Below are 27,223 nucleotides of genomic sequence, written 5' to 3' on the forward strand. Positions count from 1 at the left end.
GGGAAGCTTGATCAAAAGCATTATGAAGTTCGATAAACAAGCTCGTGATTGCTATGCAGAACAATTCCATCATCTTAACCAAATCGACTTCGTTGAAATGCTGATAGTTGATGGTTGCTTCCTAGTAGAACTTTTTCGAAAGGTATATTCCATCGATCTTCAAGATAAGAACGATCCCATTTTCAATGTGGACAGCATGCTTGAATGCCTATACCATGATCTTATGCTTCTAGAAAATCAGCTACCTTGGTTTGTGCTAGAGTGTTTGTATAACCTAACTCGCAGTAGTACTCAAAGGAAGCCTAACCTCTCCCTAACCGACCTACTGTGCAACTTCTTCAGACAGTCGATGCTTAATGACAACATTTTCAACCATAACCGCAATTTCTCCCGTCAAATTTTGCACATAATTGATATGCTAAGAATGTTCATGGTTGTCCCATTTAAAGACTCTTTAGACAAATATGAGTACCAGGATGAACAGGATGAAGATTACTATGAGTCCAAGGACAATATAGAGTTGCTGCAAGGGATTCCTAGTGCAACTGATCTTTCAAAGGCAGGTATCAAATTCACATGCAAGTGGGATTCCATAATGAACATACAATTCAAAAATAGCGTGTTTAATATCCCGCCATTGGTGATTGAGGAGAGGATGAGACCTTTATTCAGGAATGTGATTGCCTTTGAGCAGTGCTACTATAATTGTCAGCACAAGATAACGTCATATGCGGTTTTAATGGACAACCTTATTGAAACCAGTGAGAATGTCGAATTCCTTTGCAAAGAAGGAATACTAGCAACCAGTTTGAGTCATGAAGATGCATCCCAATTCTTTAAACAGCTTCACACAGACACCACCATCATTGAGTTCTACTACAAGGGATTCTGCAACGATGTCAATGAGTATCACGATGCTGAACTGAAGAAGTTTATTCCAAAAGCGAAATGGAAGAAGTGGATTGAAGCATTCATGAGTGACTATTGTGATACACCATGGACAGTAATGTCATTGGTTGCAGCCTTCATCCTCCTGGTTCTCACCTTTTTACAGACCGTTTATACAATTCAACAATACTATCATTAATAGTGTTTTATGTGAAAATAAAAATAAAAATAAAGGCCTGGAGGCTAAGCCATAAGCAGGGCCGGTCCTGAGATTCTAACGGCCTGAGGCGAAGAATTAAAATGTGGCCTACCAGATTTATATATACGTGTGTGTATTTTTTAATTTTTTTTTGCACCAAATAATAGTACAAAATCATGTATTATATGTATATTTAATCCTACATAAATTTCTGAAATACGTAAAAAAAAAAAACCAAAAAAAAAATACTTGAAAGGGAGATGCAAGGTACGAACTGGGCCCAAGGAATGACTTAACTAATTGAAAAATTAAACAAAAAGAAGTGAAAGAGAAGCAACATTCGAACCTTGGTTGGTGGGAATAAGAAATAATGTCAATTCCGCTAGCGCAAAGCATCAACATGTGCTTGAGAAGGCACAAAATATATATATACTAAAATATAACATATATGTAGAATTAAATTACCCGAGGCTCCCAGGAACCGGTGGCCTGAGACGGCTGCCTCAGGTGGCAGCCCTCAGGGATGGCCCTGCCATAAGTTAGGTAGCTTAATTTGTAATACGGTTTCTTCACTTCTCGTTTTTTTTCGGAAGGGCTTCTTCACTACCTGTTATGCATATAAATCCTTGTACTAAAGAGAAATTCTTAGGTAGGGGCTTCCCCACCACATGGATATAGGGCACGCCAATCAGATAGCAGAATTTTTTTTCTTTGTTCCGAAACTGCTCCTGTTTTTAAAAATGCAATACCCAAAAGACCCCTCTGCTGGGGGTTGATTGGTCAGGCCTATATCCACGTGGTGTGGGTGTCCCACGCAAATCTCTCTCTCTCTCTCTGTACTAAAATAAGGCTTACATAAATATCTCCAAAGTCCAAACCATTTTGGACAAAAATATTTTCTTATTTATAATAATATATAAATGGCTAGAGCCGTTTTGGTTTTTTGGGCCTTTTTTGAGGGGTAAGTTGGGGCCTAAGGCCCAAAGTAAAACATCAAAATAGAACGGACGCATCAAGTAGAAGTTGCTTACAATGAAGGGCATATAAAACCAACCCTAGCTTTAGGAAAAGAGCACAGCAGCAACAAAACGACAGAGGTGGTTAATCTCATAACTCTTTCTTTTTTGTAAAAGTTTGAGACACATGAGCTTTAGTTTTTTGACCTTTTAGAAAGAGCATTAAACATGACGCACAGGGCCGGCCTTGACGCTGGGCAGCCTTGGCGATCGCCCAGGGCTGCAATATCAAGGGGGCACAAAGTTTTGATCAACTCGTACATGTTTTATATATTGGAGGCACATTTATATATGTTGTGTTTGGGTTCAACAGCTGAAACAAATCAAAGACGATGAATAAAATAGTAAACCAACTAACCAAAAGAAAAATTTCTTGAAACAAATATTTTTCATTCTAGTCTCTCAACTCCCAAGGCAGACCCAACTTCCTCTCTCTCTCTCTCTCTCTCTCTTACCAAAAGACAAAGAAAACGTCTCTTCATATTCTCCCCTCCTCCACTATGGGATCTAATCTCTCATCTTTTTCTTATTTTTTTTCTTTTCCTGCACAAGCCGTCAAATGTCAAACTTTAGAAGGATAGTTTGAAGTAAAGAGTGGTACGTATTCTCATCTAATTTTAATTAAGAAATCTTTTAAATGTATAAACCCTCAACTAATTTGTGTTATGTTTCCAATTTTAGAGGAATTTTTGCTATTGGCAAAATTAGCACTTGAGACTGCAGATTTGTATGGAAGGCATTATTTTGATTCTATTTTGGTTAGGAAGGAATTACGGCTTTTTTTCCCTTTATGTGGATTAATGAGCTACTCCCTACTAGACTTAAGTTTGATTTCTTTTTGGAGAACTCAATTCTTGAAGACTCATTTTTTTTTTCTTTCTCTTTTTCATTTCTTTGTGTTGATGAATATGTAAGAGGGACTTCTGTTACTTTTCGCCCATGGCCTTGAAAAACTCAGGACGGGCCCTGATGACGCAGTCGGAGTAATCTGAGTTTACAAACTATAAATTATCTTTCTTATAAATCTGGAGTTGACCAAAGAATTAGAGAAAGAGAGTTTCTATTGGGACCTCCAAATCTGCTCACTTGACCTCACTCTATTATGAATTATTAAATGACATATATAACCTATTATAAAATGACTTTTAAGGACAATAATTATACCAAAAAAAATATTATATTTATTTTATGTAGACTTTCCAATTCAATAATAATAGATTGTATTCCTTATTATTTTCCTTATCTATTTTCATTTTCCAATTTCACTACATACTCATTACAGTATTTATATATATTTAATAAGAATTAAAAATATGATTAAGATCTTGTGACATAAAAATATATGATATATATGTTGAACACATATTGGTGAGGGAAAACAAAATAAATCATTTTATGATTTATGACCTAAATCTAAAACAATCCATTATATTTGCAAAAAAAAAAAAAAACAAAGTATTTAAATAATTAATCATGTGGTACAAAAAATACAGAAAAAAATAAATAAACATTAAAAAACGAATGATTTTTTTTGTTTGAGAATAAAAACAAATAATTTTTTTTTTGCACAACTAAAATAGAAAAAAAAAACTAATAGTTCATGGCATTTTCTTATTGATTAGACATTAATTTTTGAAACTCAAGTTTGATTAAGAAATGTATATTTAGTTAAGATTTATAGAATGATTAAATCATTGAAATGACTAAATTTTTTATTTTAAAGATAATAATTTATTTGCAAATTATATGAGCAAGGTTATTTGAGGAAGTTTAGTGAGGTTTAATGAGTAAATTTAGTATTTGAAAATTTGATGAGAGGTGTAAAAAGCATAGAGGTCAAGTGAGTAAATTTAGAGGTTCCAATAGAAAAACTCTTAGAGAAAACTCTAAATTTGATTGAAAATAATATGATAGATAGATGTCTGTAGCTGTAATATGAAAATAGAGTTTTTCTATTGGAACCTCCAAATTTACTCACTTGACCTTCTTGCTTTTTACACCTCTTATCAAATTTTCAAATACTAAATTTACTCACTAAACCTCACTCAAGTTCCTGAAATAACCTCACTCATATAATTTGCAAACAAACTATTAATTACATATTCATTCCTTAACCAGATTACATAAATCTCTTATCTAATAAAAAAGAAACTCAAACACAAGGTATTGGGCTTTAAAAATTAATTTCTAATAAAAAAGAATTGTTTTTTTTTCTTGTAGATGTGCAAAAAAAAATGAAGAGTAATTTTTCTTAATGTTTAATTATTTTCTCTATTTTCTGTACCTCATGATTAATTATTTAATAGTTTTTTTTTTACTGCTAGCTCCTTTTTTTTTTTTTTTTTATAAATATAATGAATAGACTGGGATTTAGGTCATAAAATGATTTCTTTTGTTATCCTTCACCAATATGTGTTCAACATATATGATGATAGGAATTTTTATGTCACATGATCTTGATTATAGTTTTAATTCTTATTAAATATATATAAATGCTTTACTGAGTATGTAGTGAAATTGAAAAATGAAAATAGATAAGGAAAATAATAAAGAATGCAATATAATATTATTGAATTGGAAAGTCTAGAGAAATTAAATATAATATTTTTTTGTGTATAATTATTGTCCTTAATAGTCATTTTATAAGAGGTTATATATGTCATTTAATAATTCATAATAGAGTGAGGTTAACTGAGCAGATTTGGAGGTCCCAATAGAAACTATAAAAAAGCCCACGGATTAAATTAAAATAAATCCAAAACTAACTAGAGAACTTAAAAGAGTAGTGCTACATATCACAATTTTTTTTACCAAATATGAATACAAAATGATGTGGCCACATCAACACTCTTTTTTACAAATCTTAATGACATGGATTCTTAAAAATAATTACAAAATACAATTATTTTCTTATAAATATTTTAAAAAACAAAAACCCTAATTCACCGGCCTCTATGAGTTTCTTCTAAACCTTTATTTGTAAGTTCTTTAATTATTGCTTGAAACATAGGTATCTGACAAGATTAAAATCTCAAAATCCTTCCAGTATCAAATTCGGAAACAATGTTCCTCCAATTTGGTTGCGAGAAAGTAATCTAAATCAAGAGGAATTTGACCCCAAAATCACCTTGGAACTCAGAAGAATACCAGAAATTCCAGCATCATAGATATAATTCTTTGAAGCCATGCAGCCCCATCTTGCAAGATTCTAAACTTATCTTACGGAATTGAAAAGGTGGAACCCATCTAGGATCAAAGTTCAAAATAAATGAGTCGTAGTAGCAAATGAATTATTGATGTATGGAATTAATAAGGATACATATCACAGCAGCAATTGATTGGAGTAGCAATGGAATGCTTCTTTCTGGGAAAGTTCATTCATTTATCTTGAATTTATTTTCTATTTATCACTTTAGTTTTATTTTATTAGAAAAGATAAACAAATAATAAATCCACTAAGGCAAAAACTCCATGTAATCAATGATGTGGCACATGCCACATCATTTGGTAATTAGTCTTGGTATAATTTTTTGGGATCTCAAGCATTTTCCAACTTAAAATTCGGCAGAAATAATAAAATGCAGTTTTGAGCTCTGAAACAATTTTAGAAGTCCGAAAAAGCCCATAGATTATGGCAAAGCAACAACTTTGACTCCTTGCGATGTTCCCTTCTCAAAAATGTATAATAATTAGCATTCTGACATCGAACGCCAAATCTGCGATGTTCCTTTTTTACTCTTTGCATAATCAATCTGCTCTTCAATCATTTCAGCCATATGTTCTACATCAACACATCAACACATTAGTTTAATAAGCAAAATGACATTACATAACTACTCGCTATTAATCAGGTGATGCATAAGGGAAAGCAAAGTAATTAAAGACAGAGAGTAATTTTTCACATAAACCAATAGTAGACTCATTGGACTCTTCACACTTATGGACTTTGAGAATAGCTTAAGGGTATCACCTTATCAGAATGCGAATTATGACTTCATAGTCCATCCTAGGTCCTAATCCCATAGGCAAAATAATGAATAACCAGACTCGACAAAAAAGAAGTGTAAGGCATAGGGCTGGGCATTTAAGCTAGAAAACCCGTAGATCAGAACCGGCCGGTCAAAGCCCGACCCGTTCGGGCTGGGCCCAATTTTTTTTTTATCAAAACGGTTTGGGCCCAGGCCTTATACTTCAAATTTGAAAAAGCTCGTCGTATTAAAAATAGACAGATGTCCATGTATTATTGGTCTTAATATAGAGCACAAATTCCTTATCATAGGATCAGACATACAAGATTCTACTCCACTCAAATATCTAAAAACCTAGTCTTACAGCCTCACTTCTAATTAACTCAATCTGAAGTTAAGTTGTTCAGAACTTCATAGCCGCCTCCTCCTTTCTCCCTCTTCCTCCGCCATAGCCGTGAGGCACTAACGCTGAGTTGTCGTGAGCCCATGACGCTGAGACGCCGAGGACTGATCTCTCTCTCTCTCTCTCTCTCTCTCTCTCTCTCTCTCTCTCTCTCTCTCTCTCTCTCTCTCTCTCTCTCTCTCTCTCTCTCTCTCTCTCTCTCTCTTCACTTCACCTGCATGGGCGCACGGCTGCATAGCTCTCTCTCACAGGCCATATCCGACGCAAACGAGACTGCAAGGCCACCTCCTTTTTCCTCCCTCATGGGCCTCCTTCTTCCTCCCTCACGGATCTTTCTGGCTTTCTGCGCCCGCAATTCGACGTCTCCTCTACAACTCCACGTCGATTTCTCTATGCAATTACCCAATCACCACGCATCTTCTTCTCTACAACTCCACATCGATTTCTCAATTCTCGATCTGGGTTTCCTTTCACACGGGTCGTCTCTCTCTATCTTCCACTTCACCATTCAATTACGTTCAATTCTAGTTTTCCTTCACAAATTTCACATCTATTTAGTCTCTCTTGGGTAAATTTCGTTGCTATCAGATTCAAACATTGATGGGTTTCTCAGTTTAATGACAAATTTGATTTCTTTTTCAGTTTTTTGTGCTTATTTGGTTTGTAGCTAAACTGGGATTTGTGCTTATGTTCAGTTCATTACAAACATGCTTGTGAGTTGTGGTTTCTGGAAATTGATCTTAATATAGCTTGTACTATGTGATTGCAGCATGGCTACTGATGGGAAGGCTATTATTTCACCGTCGACAGCTCCAGTTGAACTTCAACATGTTGAATTGAATGGAATCTGGATTATATATATGTGGGCAGATAGCAAAGAATAAAGTTGGTATTTGGGCCCGAAAGCCAATAAACCCAGCCTGAAAGAAAACTGGCTGGTCCCGGGCCTGTCCCTGTAGGTGCCAAAACGGGCTTTAGGCCCAAACCGTAAAAAACTGGCCGGTTCCAGACCCAGTGAAATTTTAGTTGGACCCGGCCCGTGCCCAGCCCTACTAAGGCATAATGACATCCATTACAACCAAAGAAGATGACAAACTACCCAATAAAACAGAAATTTGAATGAGAACTTTCTTTCACCGTTGTTTTTTCAAAGTTATTTTCTTGTTTCTCAATTTTAGATTGATAAAATTATGTTATATAATATGAAAATATTTTCTTTATTTTTAGTATTAAGGAGAGGAGATTTGACATTAAAATTCATTTACATATGTGAAGAAAAATATTATTAAATGAATTAGGTCTTGTCAAATAATGCTTTAACTTGTTCAAGGCTTATCGCATAATAGGGTTATGTTTTTCTCTCTATTCTTCACATAAGAGAGTTCTCTCGATGGCTACTAGCTCTGGCTGGTGGCGATCTTGCACCTGTGATCGAGAAGGATGGTCTCTTATCTCTCTTTCGTCTTTTCCTCGAGGGTAATAGCGAGCACGCTCGCCGCCTCTCCGTGTTCATTGGTTGCGGCCTCTTTGCTCTGACTATTTTTGCGGTTGGTGATGGGAGGGTCTTCTATCCATGTCAGATTGTTGGTCCTCAGGTTGGGATGACCGGAGGAAGTTTGATTTTTGGGACGGCATGGTCAGCAATGCCCATATATTTATGGAAGCCAGATGATGATGGCGGTGGCTGGTCGGATCCGGGTAGACTGGGTCAAGTGCTTTGGTCCTCTACTTGTGACGGCGGCATTGATGCTGACGGCTGGGATACATTTTGTTTTGCGACTAAGCCTGGCGATATGTACGGCGATGGATGCGGTGGTGACCAAGTTGGCCGAGATGACGACCGGGAGAAGGTTGGCCGAGATATGGCGCCGGGTTTGGTCCTCAACGGCGGCAACTGTGTTTAGCTCGAGGTGGAGGATGTCCAAGCTTAGGCTTGTCCTAATTGGGCTGTGTGGGTTGTTACCAAGAAGATGGCTACTAGGGTTGCTCAGAGCTGGCATTTTTGGGCTCCTGTGTGGGCATCCTTGGTCTTAGTGTCGGCCTGGTTAGAATGGGCTCATATATTTTTTAAGTGTGTATTTTTTATTTTAGGTTTGGGCACTCATCCTTTTTTACGAAATGATGATGGGCTTTTTGTGTTCTTTTTTTTAGTGGGGAAGATTGACAAGAAACAAGTAGCCTCGTAGGTAGTTTATTGATTTTGAGGTTACTTAGTTTCTTAGTTTTGTGCTTAATCAAAAAAGGTGAGTGTACTAGGGATATGCTAAGTAGTATGCTAGTGTGAGGGGTGTGCTAGAGCTGTGTGCTCTATGTAATGGCTTCTACAGACGGCCCTCTGAACAAGTCATTATTGTACTGCTTACTGGAATGCGTAATGAGATTGACCTTTTCACCTTAAAAACAAAAATAATAATAATAATAATAATGCTTTTGTTTTATGGAATCGATATTTGGGAGAGAAATTGTTGTGTTTTCATTGATAATATGGGTCTTTTTATATAGAGGATTACAAGGCATAGTATCAGAGTTGTATACGGAAACATAATCGTACATTGATTGGATATCTACTAAGATTCTCTGAGATTATCTCTAATGTAAATTCTATTACAACTAAAGCAAGTAACCTAGAGTTTGGGCCAGACACATATTCTGAATTTACTTGAACACTCCCCCTTGTGTCGCCCAAACATGCTGCTCCTCTATTTGCCTCATTAAAAACCTTGCCGAGTAACAAAAATCTTGTGGGACAAAAATAACCTCGGTCGAAGGGGAAAAAAAAGCAAAACACACATTTCACGTTTCGAGACCAACATGTAGACATCTCCCCTTGATGTCTACGTCTCCCCCTGATGACTACGATCATGGGAGTTCGGATAACTTTCACAAACCAATGCTTGCAACATGTTTCTCAAACGTGGATTTAGGCAGTGACTTAGTAAACAAGTCTGCCACGTTGTCCTCAGATCGAATCTGGTTCACTCTGATCTTGAGAAGCTTTTGTTGTTGCTGATTATAGAAGAACTTAGGCAATATGTGTTTGGTATTGTCGCCCTTGATGTAGCCTTACTTCAATGAAAGCAGCATTATCCTTATAAATGCTAGTAGGCTTATCTGTGGTAGACTTCAGACCACAATTGCTTCAAACATGCATAACTATGGATCTAAGCCATATACATTCACGAACTGCTTCTTGAAGAGCAATAATCTCTTCATGATTCAAAGAAGTAGCGACTAGAGTCTATTTAGTATACCTCTAAGATATCACGGTCTTACCCATGGTGAATACATAACCAGTTTGGGAACGACCTTTGTGTAGGTCAGAGAGGTATCTAGCATTAGCAAAACCTTCCAAAATAATTATGTCGTTTTGAGATGGGGAGAGAGAATGCAGACCACTATTGGTGGCGTTCTTGACATATGATGGGTCCGAATCCATATCTCTTGGGATAGAACAAGCTCATATCAATCGTACCACTTAGGTATCGAAAGATATCTTTAACACTAGTTTAATGGCATCATGTTGGCACTGAGCTATATCTAGCTAGCAAGTTCCCAGCGAAAGAGATGTTCGGTCTCGTGCATCGAGCTAAGTACAATAATGTGCTTATTGCACTTAGGTAGGGCACTTCTGCCTCTAGCATGTCTTCATTATCATCTTTTGGATGGAATGGATCCTTCTTTGGATCAAGACTACGGAAGACCATTGGGGTGCTTGAAGGCTTAACTTTATTAGTATTGAAACGCTTAAACATCTTTTGGGTATAAGCTGATTGATGAATCAGGATACCATCTTCACGGTGCTCAAGTTCCAAACTGAGCCAAAACCGTGTTTTTCCAAGATCTTTCATCTCAAACTCGGATTTCAAGTATTCAGCGGTTTCTCTTATCTCTTTAAGGGTGCCAATTATGTTCATGTCATCAACATAAACAGCTAATAATGCAAATCCGGAACTTGTTCTTTTTATGAGGCCTTCTCCAACCCAAGTGTTTAAAGTGCCAAAGGGCCAAAAAATAGCCCATATGTTCTCCAAACCATGATGCTAAGGGGTAAAGTGCCATTTTTTAGGGTCAAATGTGAGGTTAAAGGGGCATTTTTAGCCCTTGGAGGAGCCCTTTGGCCCTTCAAAACACTGGATCAGATTAAAGCTGGCCCACTCGGGTAGTGGAGGATGACAGTAGCATGATGTCAACAACAGCTAGTTGCTTACGTCAGCTAGCCATTGGTTAAATTTTTTTTTTTTTAAACGTAGTCGTTGGTTAGGTTTTTTTTTTGTTTTTTTTATAGCAGTTGGTAATGTGATTTTTATTTTTTAAAAATTTTTTTAGCTGTTGGGTTATATATATATATATGCACACACACACATAGGGGTTCTTGGTTGCGGACCTCCGTACCTAATTTCCATTTTCCCCCCCTTTCCGATCACATATTTAGATCTTAACCGTTCATTTTTTAGGTCCTAATGTATAGATCATCTCTACAAAATTTCAGCCAAATTGGTGATCGTTAAGGCATTCAAAACTGCAATTTACAACAATGAATACGAACGGTTCTGATTCAATAGATTCGTGAAAGTATCCCAAAATTCCTTCAATGGTACAAGTCAATCGGAAGTCCAACACCTCTGAAGTCTGCGAGGTCAAGCACCATGAATTTGATATTTGCTATGTGATTGAGTTTTCAAAGCTTTCAATTTATGCTTTTAATAATTGTTAGGGTTGTCACTGACAAGTGTTTGCATTTTCTTACTTTGTTGTGTAACTTTTAAATGCTTATGTCATGAATAAAATAAATATTAAAAATATGATTCCAGTTTTATTCCATTTCAAAATTAGCTAAAGATATTTTTAATTATCTTTAAAAAAAAAAATACAACTGAAAAAATATTTTTTATCATAAAAATTATTTCAATTACTATAAATCAATTGACTTTAAAAAAAAATAAGCGCATATATATATATATATATATATATATAACCAATCCAAAATGTTAAAATATATTTTAGGGCTATCATTTAGCCTTGACGGGTTGGAGACGGTTGATGTCAGATCAATGAATAGTACAGAATTTAGGGCTAAAATTTAGCCCTTTGGGTTGGAGATGGCCTGAACACACATGGGCATAGTTCATTGTTAACATATCTCTTCCCAATCAAGTAGTCACTTAGACGGTTATACCATATCCGTTCGGATTGCTTCAATCCATATAGTGAGTGTTTCAATCTAATTGCAAACGCGCTCCGTGGTTTAGAGCCACTTGACTTAGGTCACTGAAGTCCATCTGGAACCTTCATATAAATCTCTGTATCTAGGTCCCCATATAGAACGCAGTAACCACATCCATGAGCTGCATGTTAAGTTTTTCAGAAACTATCAAACTGACAAGGTAGCGGAACATAATAACTTCTATTATGGGAGAATATGTCTCCTTGTAGTCGATTCCAGGGCATTATGAGAAGTTTTGCACCACAAGGCGAGCTTTGTATCTTACAATTTCGTTTCTCTCATTACGCTTTCTAACGAATACCCATTCATGACAAACTGGTTTGCTGTTGGGTGGCATTGACACAACTTGCCCAAATACCTTTCTTTTCGCTAAAGAATCAAGTTATGCATGGATCCCATCTTTCCATTTTGGCCAATCGACTCTATGTTGACATTCATCAACAAAGCGTGGTTCGATCTCATCGGTCTCAATAATCTCACGTGCTACTGAATAAGCGAATACATCATCAATGATGATGGAGTTTCTTTCCCATGTCATATGTACACTAGTGTAATTTACAGAGATCTCTATGTTCTCAGGGATAGGTTCTGACATTAAAACGTCCCCCAAAGATGTCTCTTGGACATAACCATAATCCGAAACATTCTCATGGGACGGATTTTGAGTATTGATGATTAAAGGATTTGTTTGTGCCTCATTCGCTCTCTTTCTAGGGCGAGTATCCTTCGAACCAACTGGTCTACCATGCTTCCTCGCAGGACCTATGGTCATAGACTCCACATCACTGCCAATATGGGCAATGGCTCCATCTCCTGGTATCTCAGGAGCGGCGTTACGTCCAGTATTTAGGACGTCAATCCTTGCAGGCACGTTTGCAGCAGGTATATGTGATCTCATCACTTTAACAACATCAAAAAACCCATCAGGCAAAGTATCTGCAACGTTCTGGAGCTCGATTATTCTTGGCACTTTAAGTTCGGACTGTGCGGTACTGGGATCGAGTTAAGACATAGTGGGGACAGACCACGACAATTCCTGTCGTTCCTGTTAAACATCTGTATTCTTATCTCCCCCTAACGATGGGAAGATTGTCTCATCAAACTGACAATCCGCAAATCTTATGGTAAAGAGATCGTCTGTCAAAGGTTCTAGGTAGCGGACGATAGTTGGAGATTCATATCCAACATATATGCCCATTCGTCTTTGTGGACCCATTTTAGTATGTTGTGGCGGCGTAATAGGCACATAAATGGTACACCCAAAAATGCGTAAGTGCGAGATATCAAGCACCCAGTCACTAGCTGTAACGCAGAGTAAGGTTGGGTAGCAGTGGGTCGTAGACGAATTAGCATCGTTGCATGCAATATTGCATATCCCCAAGCAGACACAAGGAGATTGGTGTGCATAACCAATGTTCGTGCTATCATTTGTAGTCGTTTGATAGCGGCTTCTGCGAGACCATTTTGGGTATAAACGTGGGGAACGGGATGCTCAACATCAATCCACAGTGACATGCAATAGTCGTTGAATGTTTTTTATGTAAACTCCCCAGTATTATCGAGTCGAATTGACTTAATAGGGTGGTCCAGTTAGTGAGCCCGTAAACGGATAATTTGGGCTAAGAGTTTAGCATATGCAGGATTTCGAGTGGACAACAGTGCGACATGTGACCAACATGTCGACGCATCAACCAATACCATAAAGTATTTAAAAGGTCCGCAAGATGATTGAATTGGTCTACAAATATCCCCTTGGATTCTCTGTAAGAACAGAATTAGTATTTTGGATCCTTTTCGTAGGACGGTCTTGGTCCTAATTTTCCTAAGGAACAGGCTTTGCAAAATGAGCGAGGGGCCTTGGAAGCAACCAATGAAGATTTTGGTTGGGCTTGAGCATCTGAAGCTCTATTCAAAGCAAAATTTGTGACTACAGTACCTATCATAGCTTTGGGACCATGGGAAGTGGCATCCATGGTGCCATAGCCATGAGAATTGAAACCCATGGGGTCATAGCCATGTGTGACTCCCTCTATATCGTTGTCAAGGGGGGCAGAGACGACCCTAGGGGGCGGTGGACGGCGGTGGCTGCAGCGGTCGTCACACTAAGTCTGGGAATCAATCTTTGATTCTTGTTTTGTTTCGCTCGAAAGAATGGATGTCAGTGTTAAGTCTTTAGTATATGGATCATCATATCATGACCAAGATGTCCGAGTCGGTTATGCCAAAACCAATATGTGTCAGAATCCAAGAGATCTTCTCTTATCACATTATTGGATTCAATAGGTCGAATTGCAGTGACATAAAATCCACTAGATTGACACATAACCTTATCTAAGATGCGCTTTCATCCTCAATCGTTAGAGGTAATGCAAAGGAACTCTTTTCCGTTCTCAGTATGCGTTTTTGCATGGAATCCGTTAGCTCTGATATCTTTAAAGCTCAATAAGGTTTGATTTGCCTTAAAAGCGTAAAGAGTTTCTGCGACATTAATCAAGATGCCATCATGCAAGAGGAATTTGGCCATTCCATGTCCTTAAACTAAACCTGATGGCCCAGGCATCGTAGTCACAGAGGAATATGTAGGCAACATCTCCAAGAATAATTGCCTATGGTGGAGAATGGTGTGCGTAGTCGCATTATGCAGTTCTCCAGAATCCATTCATAAAAGAAAAAGCTCGTAATTAAAAAGGAGTCATAATGAAAAGAACTCAACTTTTATTAATAAGCCAAACAGAATTATATCATTGAATCTTTAACTATAGAGAATCTAATCCAAAAACTAGCTAATGCAAAATAATGGTAGTCGTCTAGCTTCTTTCTGTAACTCCAAAGTAAATGTGACCAGGTGAGTAGAGAGATGTCGGTGGAGCAAGACTCGCTTAAGTACCACTTATCTCAAAACCTTCCTAGACATCACACTTACTTTGGATGAGTCTACTTTGAAGAAAGACTAAACCATTGGCATCTACTACAAAAATAATATGGCAATTGCCTACATCTCTTGGAAAATAAAAAAGACTTAATCAAAATCGCCAATCTCTTAGCCTTTAAAATCTTCCACTCTTAGAGCGAGATAGTACTCTTGATTTTCTTGCTCCATGTAATTTGCTTCCCTTGCTTCACGGTACTACTTGTAAGCTTTTGCAACTTTCTAGGATGCTTTACATGTTTTGGCCCAATGTCCGGATGCTCCACACAGAAGAAAAGCATCTTTATGGTCAGGCTCTCTTGATCGAGGCGATGTAGGGGCGCATTGGGGATGGCTTCTTTCCTTGGTGGCGTCACCACCATAGCCGGAGGCTTGGCCATTCTCTCTCTTCACACGTTGACCTCCACGGTTCTGTGTACACCTTTGTTGGTGGTTTCCTTTCTCTTTGGGGCGAGAGTATGGACCAGAACATCCAGAATTATCCCTTTCCTTAGGGTTTCGCTCCTTGCCCCCTCTTTTAGGGGGGCGACTATAATTAGACTCCAGAAGAGACTTGGTTCCCACGGGTCTAAAGTTATAGTTCTTCACAAGTATGTTGTCATGCTTTTAAGCTACGTTCATGGCTCAAATAAGCTCATGAAATCTTGTGATGCATCCAACATTGACATCAATCCGATAATTCTTTGCAATCATCAATGCAGAGACGGGGAAGGTAGAAAGAGTCTTCTCGATCAACATCATATCAGTGATGTTCTGTCCGCAGAATTCCATCAAAGACTTGATTCGAAGGGCTTCCGAGTTGTAGTCAAGTACAGACTTGAAATCACAGAAGTGGAGGCTATGCCATCTCACTTCTAAATCAGGAATCAGGGAATCACGAACTTTGCCAAATCGCTGCTTGAGTTCTACCCATAGCTTTCTAGGGTCCTCATCATTGAGGTACTCGTTCTGGAGCGCGTCATTCATGTGCCTTGTCATGAGAATTATGGCTTTAGCTTTATTTGCCTCTCTAGTAGCTCTATTCGCTTCAAAAGCTGCAGCTTGTTGAGGAGTAAGCACGTTCTGACTTGGCTCTTGGATGGTACTCAAAATCCCATCAGCCTTAAGATACTGACGCACATCACAGACCCATTTGTGGTAACATGCGCTTGTTAATTGTCTCCAGTGGAGCAAAGTCCAACTTGTTCAGGTTACTCATTCTGAAAAACAACAAGAAATTAAGGTTAGTTTCAGAGCGAAAAAGGCTACCACGAAAATAATAAAATTTCTAAGCGTAGTCGCTCCCAAGAAATTAGGGATTTCTGAGCATAGTCGCTTCTAAGAAATCTGATTCCAATAGGTATTGGATTAGATCCAAACAATAATGTGTTTGTGGTTGATCATAACTTCTCAACAAACTCTAAGTTTGGAGGACTCTACAAACTCCAAGCTTGGAGTGAGCATGAACCCCCACAGTTCTTTGGTCTCCCCTATGAAGAAGAAAAGGGGGTAGAAGAAGGGAGGTTACAAGTTCCCGAGAAAAAGAAAAGAAATTGAAATTACGAAAGCAAAAGGAATTGAATAAAAGAAAAGAAAAGATACCTTAAATGGGCTTGAGGAAAAAAAAATAAGCTGCTTCTTTTTTTTTTCCCCTCCTTTTGTGAGCAGTGGCCAGCGGGGCCTGCTTTTTTTTTTTCCTTTCTTTTCTTCTTCTGTCAGCAATGAGCCGTGGGGTTTTTTTTTTTTTTTTTTCCGACTTGGGCCACTTCAGCCTTCTTCTTCTCTTTTCTGGCTTGGGTCGCGCCTTCTTCTTCTTTCTGGGCCGCTCCTCCCTTTTTCTTTTTCTTTTTCTCTCTCTTCTCTTTTCTGGCTTGGGCCGCGCCTTCTTTTCTTCTTCTGGGCTGCTCCTTCTTCTTTCTTTCTGGGCTGGTCCTTCTTCTTTCTTTCTTTCTTTTCTGGCCAGTACCAATATAGGTATTGCCAGTACCAATCTATGTACTGGGCTGGGGTCTGGGCTGGAAAGAGGGCATCGATCTAGGGAGTTTAACTATTCAGGGACGTGCAACGCTTTTGCAGGCTAGTCCGGAAACTTTCCGGCTAATTTTGGCCGTTATTTTTCCGGTTCCCGATTTCTGGATTTAGGATGCTTGTGATGGAAAAATTTCACTGTAGGAGGCGGACTGGAAAGATGCGAACCGGGCAGGGGACCTTTTGTTTCTTCTGGGGCCCGATTCGGTATTTTTCGGGCCTGTTCTAGGGGTGGGGGCGCTAGTTCTGGACTCCTGGGATTGATGGTTTCAAGGGGTGGCGCCGCTAGTTCTAGCGGTGGTTGCTAAGGTTTGAAGGCTACTATTTTAGGGTTTCAGGATTAGAGCTTCGTGCTGATAACGTGTTTTAGAGAATCGATATGTGGGGGAGAAATTGTTGTACTTTCATTATAATAGGGGCCTCTTTATATAGAGAATTACAAAGTATTGTATCAGAGTTGTACATAGAAACATAATCATACATTGATTGGATATCTACTAAGATTTTCTGAGATTATCTCTAATACAAACTCTATTACAACTAGAGCAAGTAACATAGAGTTTAAGTTAGACACATATTCTGAATTTATTTAAACAGCTTTAACGTATTATTTTTTTTCTACGTCTTCTTTTCCACTGTTTGAATGGTAAAAGAAAATCAAAATCAAAATGAACAACGTGCCAGACAAGAAACTCGGACAAACAACGAAGAATCTTAATAAAAAATTCACTTTTATTTTATTCTGTAGATAACACTAAAGACTAAAGTTGAGAGTCAAATAATGCATTGGTCATGCAGAGATCGATCACATCCATATCAAAATAATCAAATGGTATGAATCTGGTCAATCACAAAGAAAATTAATACTGACAAACTTGACCCACTCAGTTTTACTTTCATTCTATATCGTTCACTAGTTTGACTTGATTATCGTGCTTAAACTAAGTTTACAGGCAGCCGCCCACCGCACCATAGCTCATGCTTGAACATGATCATTTCAGGGTTTCCTTGTTGTTTAAAGCACAAAGTTGATCGAGTACTTAAATATAAAGATCGATGCTTCATGTTCGTGAAGGTTCATCAATCACAAGCAATCAGTGTGAATGCAAACCTCACACTACATATCAAAATTAAGTGGAGACAAAGTGGGGCCGTGGGGGAGAGGTGTTGGAAGTCTCAAAGTCACTGAGACCTTCCTCCAACTAGAGCACAAACGCGATTATCAAATATAAGTTAAGTTATTTATTAAAAAAAAAATATATAAGTTAAGTTATTTATCAAAAATACCACTTTCGTCGGATAGCTGAACAGAAATGATCTCTTTTCATAACATTAACAAAAAATATCATGTTGTGTGATTTTGCAACGTATTCATAGTAGATTAATCAAAAAAAAAAAAAAACGTATTCATAGTAGAAATTTTGGTCATCAATATAGAGTTTCATAATATTATTGACTTTCACATTAATTTTTCACAATATTTTGTATGTGAAGGTTCTAAACAATTTATGTTATAAAAATATTATTTTTGTTGATGTTATGCTTTTTTTTAATTATTCGAACTATGTAATATATATGCTCGTTTTAGGGTAACTGCTTTTTATAAAGTAGATAATTCACTATTTCTGATCATCCTGTTCAATGTACTTCAACAAAGATTATTCTTACAAAAGACGGTCAAATCATATCTGTGAGTATACTATTCAAAGGCAAAATCCTTTTTGTCATCAAAGATTGAAATGATGATAATGTATGACAATCGGATAATCAATTTTTTTTCCAGCTGTTTGACTAGTTCTTTGCATGAACCCATCTTTTCAAATGGACCGGAAGCCTCCTTGAATTAGATGCCTATAGAGTACTGGAACCAAATTAGACAATACCATTATCTCAAATTAGAGTAATGATTAATAAGTTAATTAATCTCCAAGAAATCATTGGTCCCCCCCCCCCCTCCACCTCACATACAGATGGATCTGGTGCTCCATGTTGTGGATTTGATCACATGAGAAAAATAGAATCATCTTAATGCTCAACTAGTCCAAGATTCTTGTTGTTTAGTGTTTAGTGTAAGCATCATGAGACACTCCACTATTGCTTCATTAGTAATAAACAATGGCTGCGTTGGATTTCTCCAATCAAATCAATGGAAATTATTCTATGCACCGACGGTGTAAATTACCCAACACTTATAAGATGATCTCAACCCTTAATATTTATAATTAATATTTTTATAATAACCTAAGAGTGTATTTAATATATAATCTAACAAGTGCACGTCGATGCATTGAATCCTCCTCAATCAAATTAGACATTTTCTTTTCATCTTGAGTGATGACAATGAATGAAAAGGCAGTTAGTTGATGAAAGCAAAAGGAGTATGGAATAATGTAGCATTGTTAATTACTAAGCAATCATCTTACTAATGACCCACTAATCCAATTATTGTAGAGGATTACTCATTACTCTTAAGCGCACCTGAGGCCACGTTTGATGAGATTTAGCTCCTCCAATTTAATGATAATGCTCTCTTGATTAGTAGGAAAAATTTGGTTGATATTCTTAATAACCTAATCGAAAAATGGTTTTAATTTTGTGTGTACGTCAAAAACAATGTTTTCATTTTTGAAGTTTAAAACTATATTATTAGTATAGTTTTAAACATAAACAGAAGATCAACAACAATAAAAATGAATCGTCTGCTCTTTCTAAATCCTCGTCGTAATGACTTGGAGTTCTGTCAATGTCAAAAGGCGTTGGTTTCAGGTCAATTTATTAGGAGATTCTTTCTGCGTCTCTCGCTACCTATAGGTCAGCACCAATATCGATCAGTGTCAGCAGACATTAAGACATGTGCAATGTGCGCTGGTTTCAAGACCACTGTGAGTTGTCGCACCATCAAAATCGCATCTCACTGTGTAGAGGTGCAGTAGCCAGCATGTTTGCTTTCAGGCTCTCAGATTTGGCAACCTTAGGCATTGGGCTTTGGGTAACATGGCTGGTATGGAGGCTTCGTCCATATTGTGCGCATCTCAAATCTGGTCAGACCTGCCTATAGAATCAAGATTGGATCTTGATCTAGTTCTAAGTCCTTTTTGGATTTCGATCTGGGATCCAGGTCCTGCGATAAGTTTGATTCTATTTGGACTTTGTTCTTCACTCAGCTTATGAATAGTAGTTTTGATGCTTCTTGATCTATTAAAAAAACTTGAGACTATTAGGTGCTTAATTATTACCTGCTATTAAAATTTTTTTGCAGCTTCACATTAATTATAGAGATATTTAAATCAAGGTCCAATTTCGTAGTTCAATAGTGGATGCAGTCCGGTCACTTTTTCTTTGTTAATTGCGGTCCATTGACTATTTGTTCTGTTCAATTTGCCCCTTCAAGTCAAGAAAGGAAACAAATTTAAATTATCCGATTTTGCGAAATTTTCATTATTATTATTTTTAATTTTTCAAAGATTGAAATTTAAATTATTAATTATACATAATCATTCCAAAAATCATGAATAAATAAAAAATGAACATAACTAAACAATGTAAAACTTAAAACATCAAGTCAACCATAATTAAAGAATTTTAAATCAATTTAACCAAAAAGTATGCAAGCATGAGTGTTTTACCTCATAGTAAGGCATATATTTTTACCTCGCAAAGAGAAAATATGGTATTCTAGTATAAACCTAACTAAAAGGTGGAAAATGAAGAAAATTAAATAAACCTACCTATAAGGTACATATAATTATAGAACAAGAAATCAACATAAAAAATAATATGCAAATCTAGACCTCAGATAGAGGTATAATTATTTTCACCTCATAAAGAGGTATGTTTTTCACTATATATGTCTAAAACGAAGGTAAAAGTTTAGCCACGTACTATACCTAATATGCAGATACCTAATATGAGGTATACTAAAATTTTGAGCTCTTAATACATATACTACAAAAATTACGTAATGTTTACCTTAGAATAAGATTCAATAGTGGTTTGTCAACCAACAATATACGCACACACGCATGTTTTTTTCCAAGTTAAAGGTAAGTTAAGAAGGAAATGTGAAAAAAAAAATGAAGAAGAAGAAGAATAGCTACCATCGATGGAATGATTTACACCAAAAGGACCACAATCATTTAGGGTTGACAAGAAAATACCTTGACCATAGAAAGCAACCACGTTCATAAAATACTTGACATTACATACAAGAGCCACAACCATAGAACATTTGGTGTTGAAGAAAAACATTATCAAAATATTGCTTTAGAAAGATTCTTAACTTATAGAAGACATCTTTTAGAAGAATAATTTTAGGAATGATTTACATTAAATATCTTATTCAATTTCATATCAATTCCATAATTTTATACCAAATCAATAAGAATAATTTAAGAAAGATATGCATCAAATATGATATGAAATTACTAATCAGATTGCTAATTTTAATCCTATTAATTCCTGCTTTTTATGTGCAAAGACATTCAATTAGGACATATTAGTCATGTAAAAAAGAAAAATCAATAACGATTGAGTCAGCACGATGGAAAAAGAAATAAATTCGATGTGACAATTGAGTCATTTGACCGCAATTAGCAAGAAAAATTAATGCGGACTACAACCAATATGAAGTCTAATTTTTAGACTTTAATCTAATTAACTCTTAATTATATGAGAATCACCTGCTATTAAAATGATATCCATCAAAGATTTATTTTACTTGGAAAGGGTGCATCAATCTATTTTATTCAAGTGTGATGGGCGGCATATGCATTAGTCACCCCACCATAGCAGAAAGGGACCGTTTCCATTTTCATGTCCATTTCCTGGAAGGTGTGACCAATTCAAGCTTGTGGGGCAAGTTTCTCTGTTTATCAGAATCAACAACATTCATCAATATGTTTGTCTTGCCCCAACCCACTCTCGAAGAAATGCCCCCAAAATTGGGGCATGTACGTAATAAGCACCTACTAGTCCCAAGTTCTTGTTTTTTTTTCTTTTTGGCGGTGAAAGTCCGACCTCATTGGTTTTATAATTTTCTAAGCTATATAGCCTTTAACTATTCCAAGTTGGCGGCTATTGCAAAAGAAGTTAAAAACAAGGTTCAGTTTTTCAGTGCCTCTCTTCATCTTAGTAGCATATAAGCTTTGCATACACTTGCATCTAAGAGATTCCCCATATGCCTCCTGCAAATATCTCTTAGAACTCAATTTAAGCTTTTCATCTTGAATCGTATTGTTTATTTATCTCATGCACACTTTTGCCTGAAAGATTCATTCTTGAATCTAGACAGATTGTTGGCCTTAATGGATACCCTTCTGGAAGAGTTTCCAAATTCCATGAACAAATTCGCATTTGACCAAAACTCCATCCCTTCCTTTGCAGATCAAAATCCTGCTGATCAGTTTGAACCCAATCATGAATTCACAAATCCCAGTTTCTCTCCGGCCAATTCATACCCTTATACTGATTTCTCTTCATCTTCTTCGGGTTTGAGCTCCGAGGGGGTGTATTCTCCAGACACCAGTGACTCCAATACCATCCTCAGATTCATCAGTGAGATGCTTATGGAAGAAGAAGACTTGGAGAACAAGCCTTGCATGCTTCAGGACTGTTTGGCTCTCCGAGCTGCTGAGAAGTCTTTATATGATGTCCTAGTCCAGGAGGATCCCTCTTCAATCAGTCAGAATCTCACTTCCACATACCAAAATGTTGGGAGTCCAGATGATGGCAGCAACCACAGCAGCAGTAGCTCTATTGCTGGTAGCAACTGGGTTGACTCGGATTTCAATTATATCCAAGAGGTTTTAGATACTGTGGTTCCAAACCCTTTTGTTTCAAATGGCAAGGGTGGAGTTACAGATCTAGAAGGCAACTCATCAATTTCTGCGGATGCAAGGCGACTTTCTGATGATGTGAAGTTCAGTCCAGATAAGGATGAAAGTGATGAGTCAAGAAATGGATCACGGGGCAAGAAAAATCGTTACCGGGAGGATGGTGATTATCTAGATGAAGAGAGAAGCTACAAGCAGTCGGCAGTTTACGCTGACGAAATTGAGCCAGAAGAGATGTTTGATCAGGTACTACTCTGTCAGGGTCATAAATCATCTTCTTCTCCTCAGGTATCTGAGCTCAAAGATGGAAATGGAAAGCTGCAGCGTAACGGCAAGCCAAAAGGATCCAAAGCCAAGAAAACAGGCAAGAAAAAAGCAGGTGACAATAAAGAAGTGGTGGATTTACAGACACTGCTTACTCAATGTGCACAAGCTGTTGCAAGCTATGACAAAAGGAATGCAAATGAACAACTGAAGCTGATAAGGCAGCACTCGTCTCCCTATGGCGATGGAACTCAAAGATTAGCTCATTACTTGGCCAATGGCCTCGAAGAACGCTTGACTGCGGCGGTTTCATCGTACAAGCAGTCTGTTTGCTTTTCCAGAGGTAATCTGTCAGCTGCTGTTATCTTGAAAGCTTACCGGACTTACATCACAGCATGCCCCTTTAAGAAGATGTCCAATTTTTATGCTAACCAAACGATTCGCAAGCTGGCAGAGGAGAAAACCAGGCTTCACATAATTGATTTTGGTATACTCTATGGGTACCAATGGCCTTGCCTTATCCAAGCTCTCTCAAAAAGACCTGGTGGACCTCCCATGGTTCGCATTACTGGAATCGAGTTTCCCCAGTCAGGTTTTCGACCTTCAGAAGGGCTTGAAGAGACAGGGCGCCGCCTACAGAATTACTGCAAGAGAGTCAATGTCCCATTTGAGTACACTGCCATAGCAAAGAATTGGGAAACCATTCAGTATGAGGATATCAAAGTCGAGAGAGATGAGGTGACCGTAGTGAACTGCTTGTACAGGTTAAAGAACTTACCAGATGACGAAGTGTTGGACAGCCCCAGAGACACAGTTTTGAAGCTGATCAGGAGAATCAACCCAGATGTATTCATCCATGGAATTGTTAATGGAACCTACAACGCACCCTTCTTTGACACACGGTTCCGGGAGGCACTCTACCATTTCTCTTCCTTGTTTGATATGTATGAGGAGACTTTGCCCAGAGAAGATCCAGACAGGCTTCTCTTTGAACAAGAGGTATTTGGTAGAGATCTTATCAATGTGGTAGCATGTGAAGGTTCAATGAGGCTTGAAAGACCTGAAACATACAAGCAGTGGCAGATGAGAAATATAAGAGCTGGGTTCAAGCAGTTGCCATTAGATCAGGACCTCTTGAAGAGAATAAAGACTATGGTGAAGTCAGAATATCATAAAGATTTTGTTGTGGATGAAGATGGCAAGTGGGTCTTGCACGGATGGAAAGGCCGAATAATCCATGCTATTTCTTGCTGGAAATCTGCTTGGTAGTTAGAAATTATGTGTTTCAATGTAACAAGAAACTATCTAATGAATTGTTGTTTAGTTTATTACTTGATGTGGTCCATTGCTTGGTATATAACTTGATGTGGTTTATTTTTTAGTTAGTTAGATTTTTCAGGGTAAGAATCATGATCCTGACTTCCTGAGTTTTGTTTTCCTTACGAATTGTTTAGAACTGAGGGTGATCAAAAGTCGCAGCATAAGGAGGCAATCAGAAGGATCTAAAACAATGGTTCAAAGAAAGACAACAGGGAAGTAGTAGATTTATACACTGCATAATCAATGTTCACAACCTATAAGACCATGCATCCCCCATGTAGGCACAACCCAGAGGTCAACTCATTATTTTTCTGAGGGGATAGAGATTGGAGGCAGGCTTGGCTTGCACTACAACCCCATCTGATTGGCCTCTTATCAGTGTGCAGACATCAGCTGCAAATATTTTAATAGCTTACCAGGTCTTTGTTAGTTTGTTACTGCATCCCATTTCGAGAAACTTCTTTACCAATGTAACTGTTACGGAACTGGTGCAGAAGGCTTCATTCATTCATGGGCAGTCAGTGGGACATAAAAGGCACCTTTTTTTATCACACGGTTCATAGAAGCACTTTTCCAGTTAATTGCACTCTGATATTTTTAGTTCATTGCTCTTTGCGAAGATCAATGGAGGGTAATATTTGAAAGAGCAGTATATGTCAGAGACGTACACAACTTTGCGAGGCTGGAAAAAGTTGAGAGGCCGGAGACATACAAACAATGGAGTATTAGGACTCTCGAGGCTGGGTTGTAGCTCCTGCAGAAATTGAATGAGGATTCTAGACTTGATGAAGATGGGCAGTGGATGTTGCAGGGATTCGAAAGGAAGAATCCTCATGGCTCTTTCTTGTCTGGTAGGACTAGGAGTTTGACAATGTCATATTAATTACCTACAACTTTCTCATAAAGAACTATAACAATCTGTATTTGAATTGTTCTTGAATCTTTCCTTTACTACGTTGATTGTTAATTTTCATTCAAATGGAGCTGGAATATGGATTTATAACATATCTGAATCAAACTTGAGGAAACCACTACTTGATATGAACATCATGACAAATAACACCCTTGATACTTAGTAGTATGAGAAAGTATTAGATCAGAGATTAATACATTCGTAAAAACCACTTCTAGCTCAACAGTTTCATTAGTGGGAATAAACTTCTTAAATTCTTTGCTATGGCTTAAAATCCTCAAGGACCTGAAACAATTCAATCAAAATGCAAGCAACCAACTCAAATTCAAAATACACTAAGCAATGCAGTAATGAATCAAACTTTTTCAAGAGGAATGAAGATTAGTACAATCTAGATCCTATGAGATTACCTGGAATGTTGGGAATCCTTCTTGCTTCACTAATCACGCAAGCTCCAACTTTCCATTTTCACCTGCTAGATAATTATGCTTTGTCCCATTATGATATTCATTTACATCTCATGATGACATATTCTTTGACCCAAAATTGATGGCTGATGATCCATCCTAATTCTTCTTCATGTAATTCAAACTCTGATTGAATCTTCTCAAAAAAAAAAAAACTATGATTGAATCTACTACACTACTTGAAAAAGATGTTTAATGAAATGAGCACACACCTTAAATGACATGTGTAGAAACTATTTCTTACATCCCTTTACTCATTTACAAATTCTCTAGTTGTTAACTGTAATATCTACTACATCAGTTCCTCTTCTGTCCTCTTCTAAGTCCTATCTGTTGTTTCCTTCTATTGTTGGGTCAAGTAACAATAAAACATAAAACCAAAATCGAGATTTAAAATTAAGCAGCCCAAGGATGCAATCATGCAAATGGAATCATTGTGTGCCACACAAGACACTGGGATACACAAGTCCAAGCAGACAGACAGAAACAATTCAAGATCTTTGGTCTAGAAAAATCAAAAGATTCTATTTTGTGGAAAAATCCCACTTTAATTTTAGGGTTTTTTACTTCAACAGTGTCTGAACTCTTCGAGGACTTTTAAAAAGATACCTGAACTTTCAAAGTTATCAATGTGATACCTGAACTCATTTTTTTATATCAATGTCATACCTACGGGAAATTTCGGTCACATAACAGTTAAATTTTGCATGTGTGACCCACGTGAGTCACTTAATGAGGGTAAAAAGACTGATTTGCCCTTAAAAAATTGTTTTTTTTAATTGTTTGTTTTTTTAATTTTTTCACTCTCTCTTCTTCCTCACTAGTTTTGCCTGTACGTTTCGCCGGAGAGAATCATCTCCCAAGTTGAACAAGTTTCCTCTGTTGCCATGGCCGACCTGAAATCCATAGCCGAATGCATAATCTCCTCCGATTACGCAAAGGTGTGCGTTCATATTTACAAAATCAACAGAAGCTCGAAGTGGAAGGATTCGCCTCTTCTCGGATCCATAAGGAGGTCCTCGAGCTTTAGAATCTAAAGAACCCTAATTTTCTAATCTTGTTCAAGAATTCAAGGTCACAACTCTTCAATTGTCTATAGAGAATTGAATGTCAAACCAGAATTGTGACAATGAAATCAAAGAACCCTAATTTGAAGATTTGCCCCAATTTTTTTTCACTAACCGAATGTAATTCCTCAACCCAAAAACTGCACAAGCCACCATTAATCCAATTGGAACTGAACGCAGAGGCTCGGAATCGTCGCACCAGACTTCCACCCCGTGATGTTGACGCCGGGGAGCATAACTGCTCTAGAAATGAATAGGTGCTGTGGTGTTAGCTTTTAGTTACTATAATCCCGAGTTAGTCACTCCCTTCGTTCGAACCTCGGAGCAATTGGGTAACACAAAGCTCCCAATTTGAACTAGCATGGCGGTCTAAGCTTGAACGGGCACTAGCTCATGTTTTAAGATGTCAGCGATGCATCGATGAAGCCAGGAAATCAACCGGCGATGGTGGTTTCGACAGAACCCGTAAACACCCAAAAAAATTGTTGGCCTTCGATTTCCTCTCCACGGTCGATGAATGGACGAACCACGACCACAGAGATGTCGGCGACGGCGAGACAATGAGATTGGGACCGGTGCGTCGCGGTGCGGTTGCCGGAATCCCCAGTTACGGTCGGGTTATGCTTTCGCGTATTTGGGCCTTCAACCGGATCGAAGATCCCAGAACATCTCCAGCAAGCTGCACAAGAAGGTCTGGATCGCCGCCGACGATATTCTCCTCTCTCTC

The 27,223-nt window shown here is 37.6% G+C and overlaps 1 protein-coding gene across 1 annotated transcript; it reads left to right on the forward strand.

Annotated features, from left to right (window-relative positions):
- Positions 1-21,617: 21,617 nt before the first annotated feature.
- Positions 21,618-24,110, forward strand: LOC112202449 (scarecrow-like protein 30). Its single transcript, XM_024343462.2, has one exon. The coding sequence runs from the start codon at positions 21,938-21,940 to the stop codon at positions 23,996-23,998; it is 2,061 nt and encodes a 686-aa protein (XP_024199230.1). The 5' UTR covers positions 21,618-21,937; the 3' UTR covers positions 23,999-24,110.
- The last annotated feature ends 3,113 nt before the right edge of the window (positions 24,111-27,223 follow it).

Source organism: Rosa chinensis, chromosome 5 (genome assembly GCF_002994745.2).
Source record: "Rosa chinensis cultivar Old Blush chromosome 5, RchiOBHm-V2, whole genome shotgun sequence".
Classification (NCBI taxonomy): Eukaryota; Viridiplantae; Streptophyta; class Magnoliopsida; order Rosales; family Rosaceae; genus Rosa; species Rosa chinensis.

Excerpts from the sequence above, each read along its gene's own strand:
- LOC112202449 (XM_024343462.2), top strand. The coding sequence starts at position 21,938 with ATGGATACCCTTCTGGAAGAGTTTCCAAATTCCATGAACAAATTCGCA.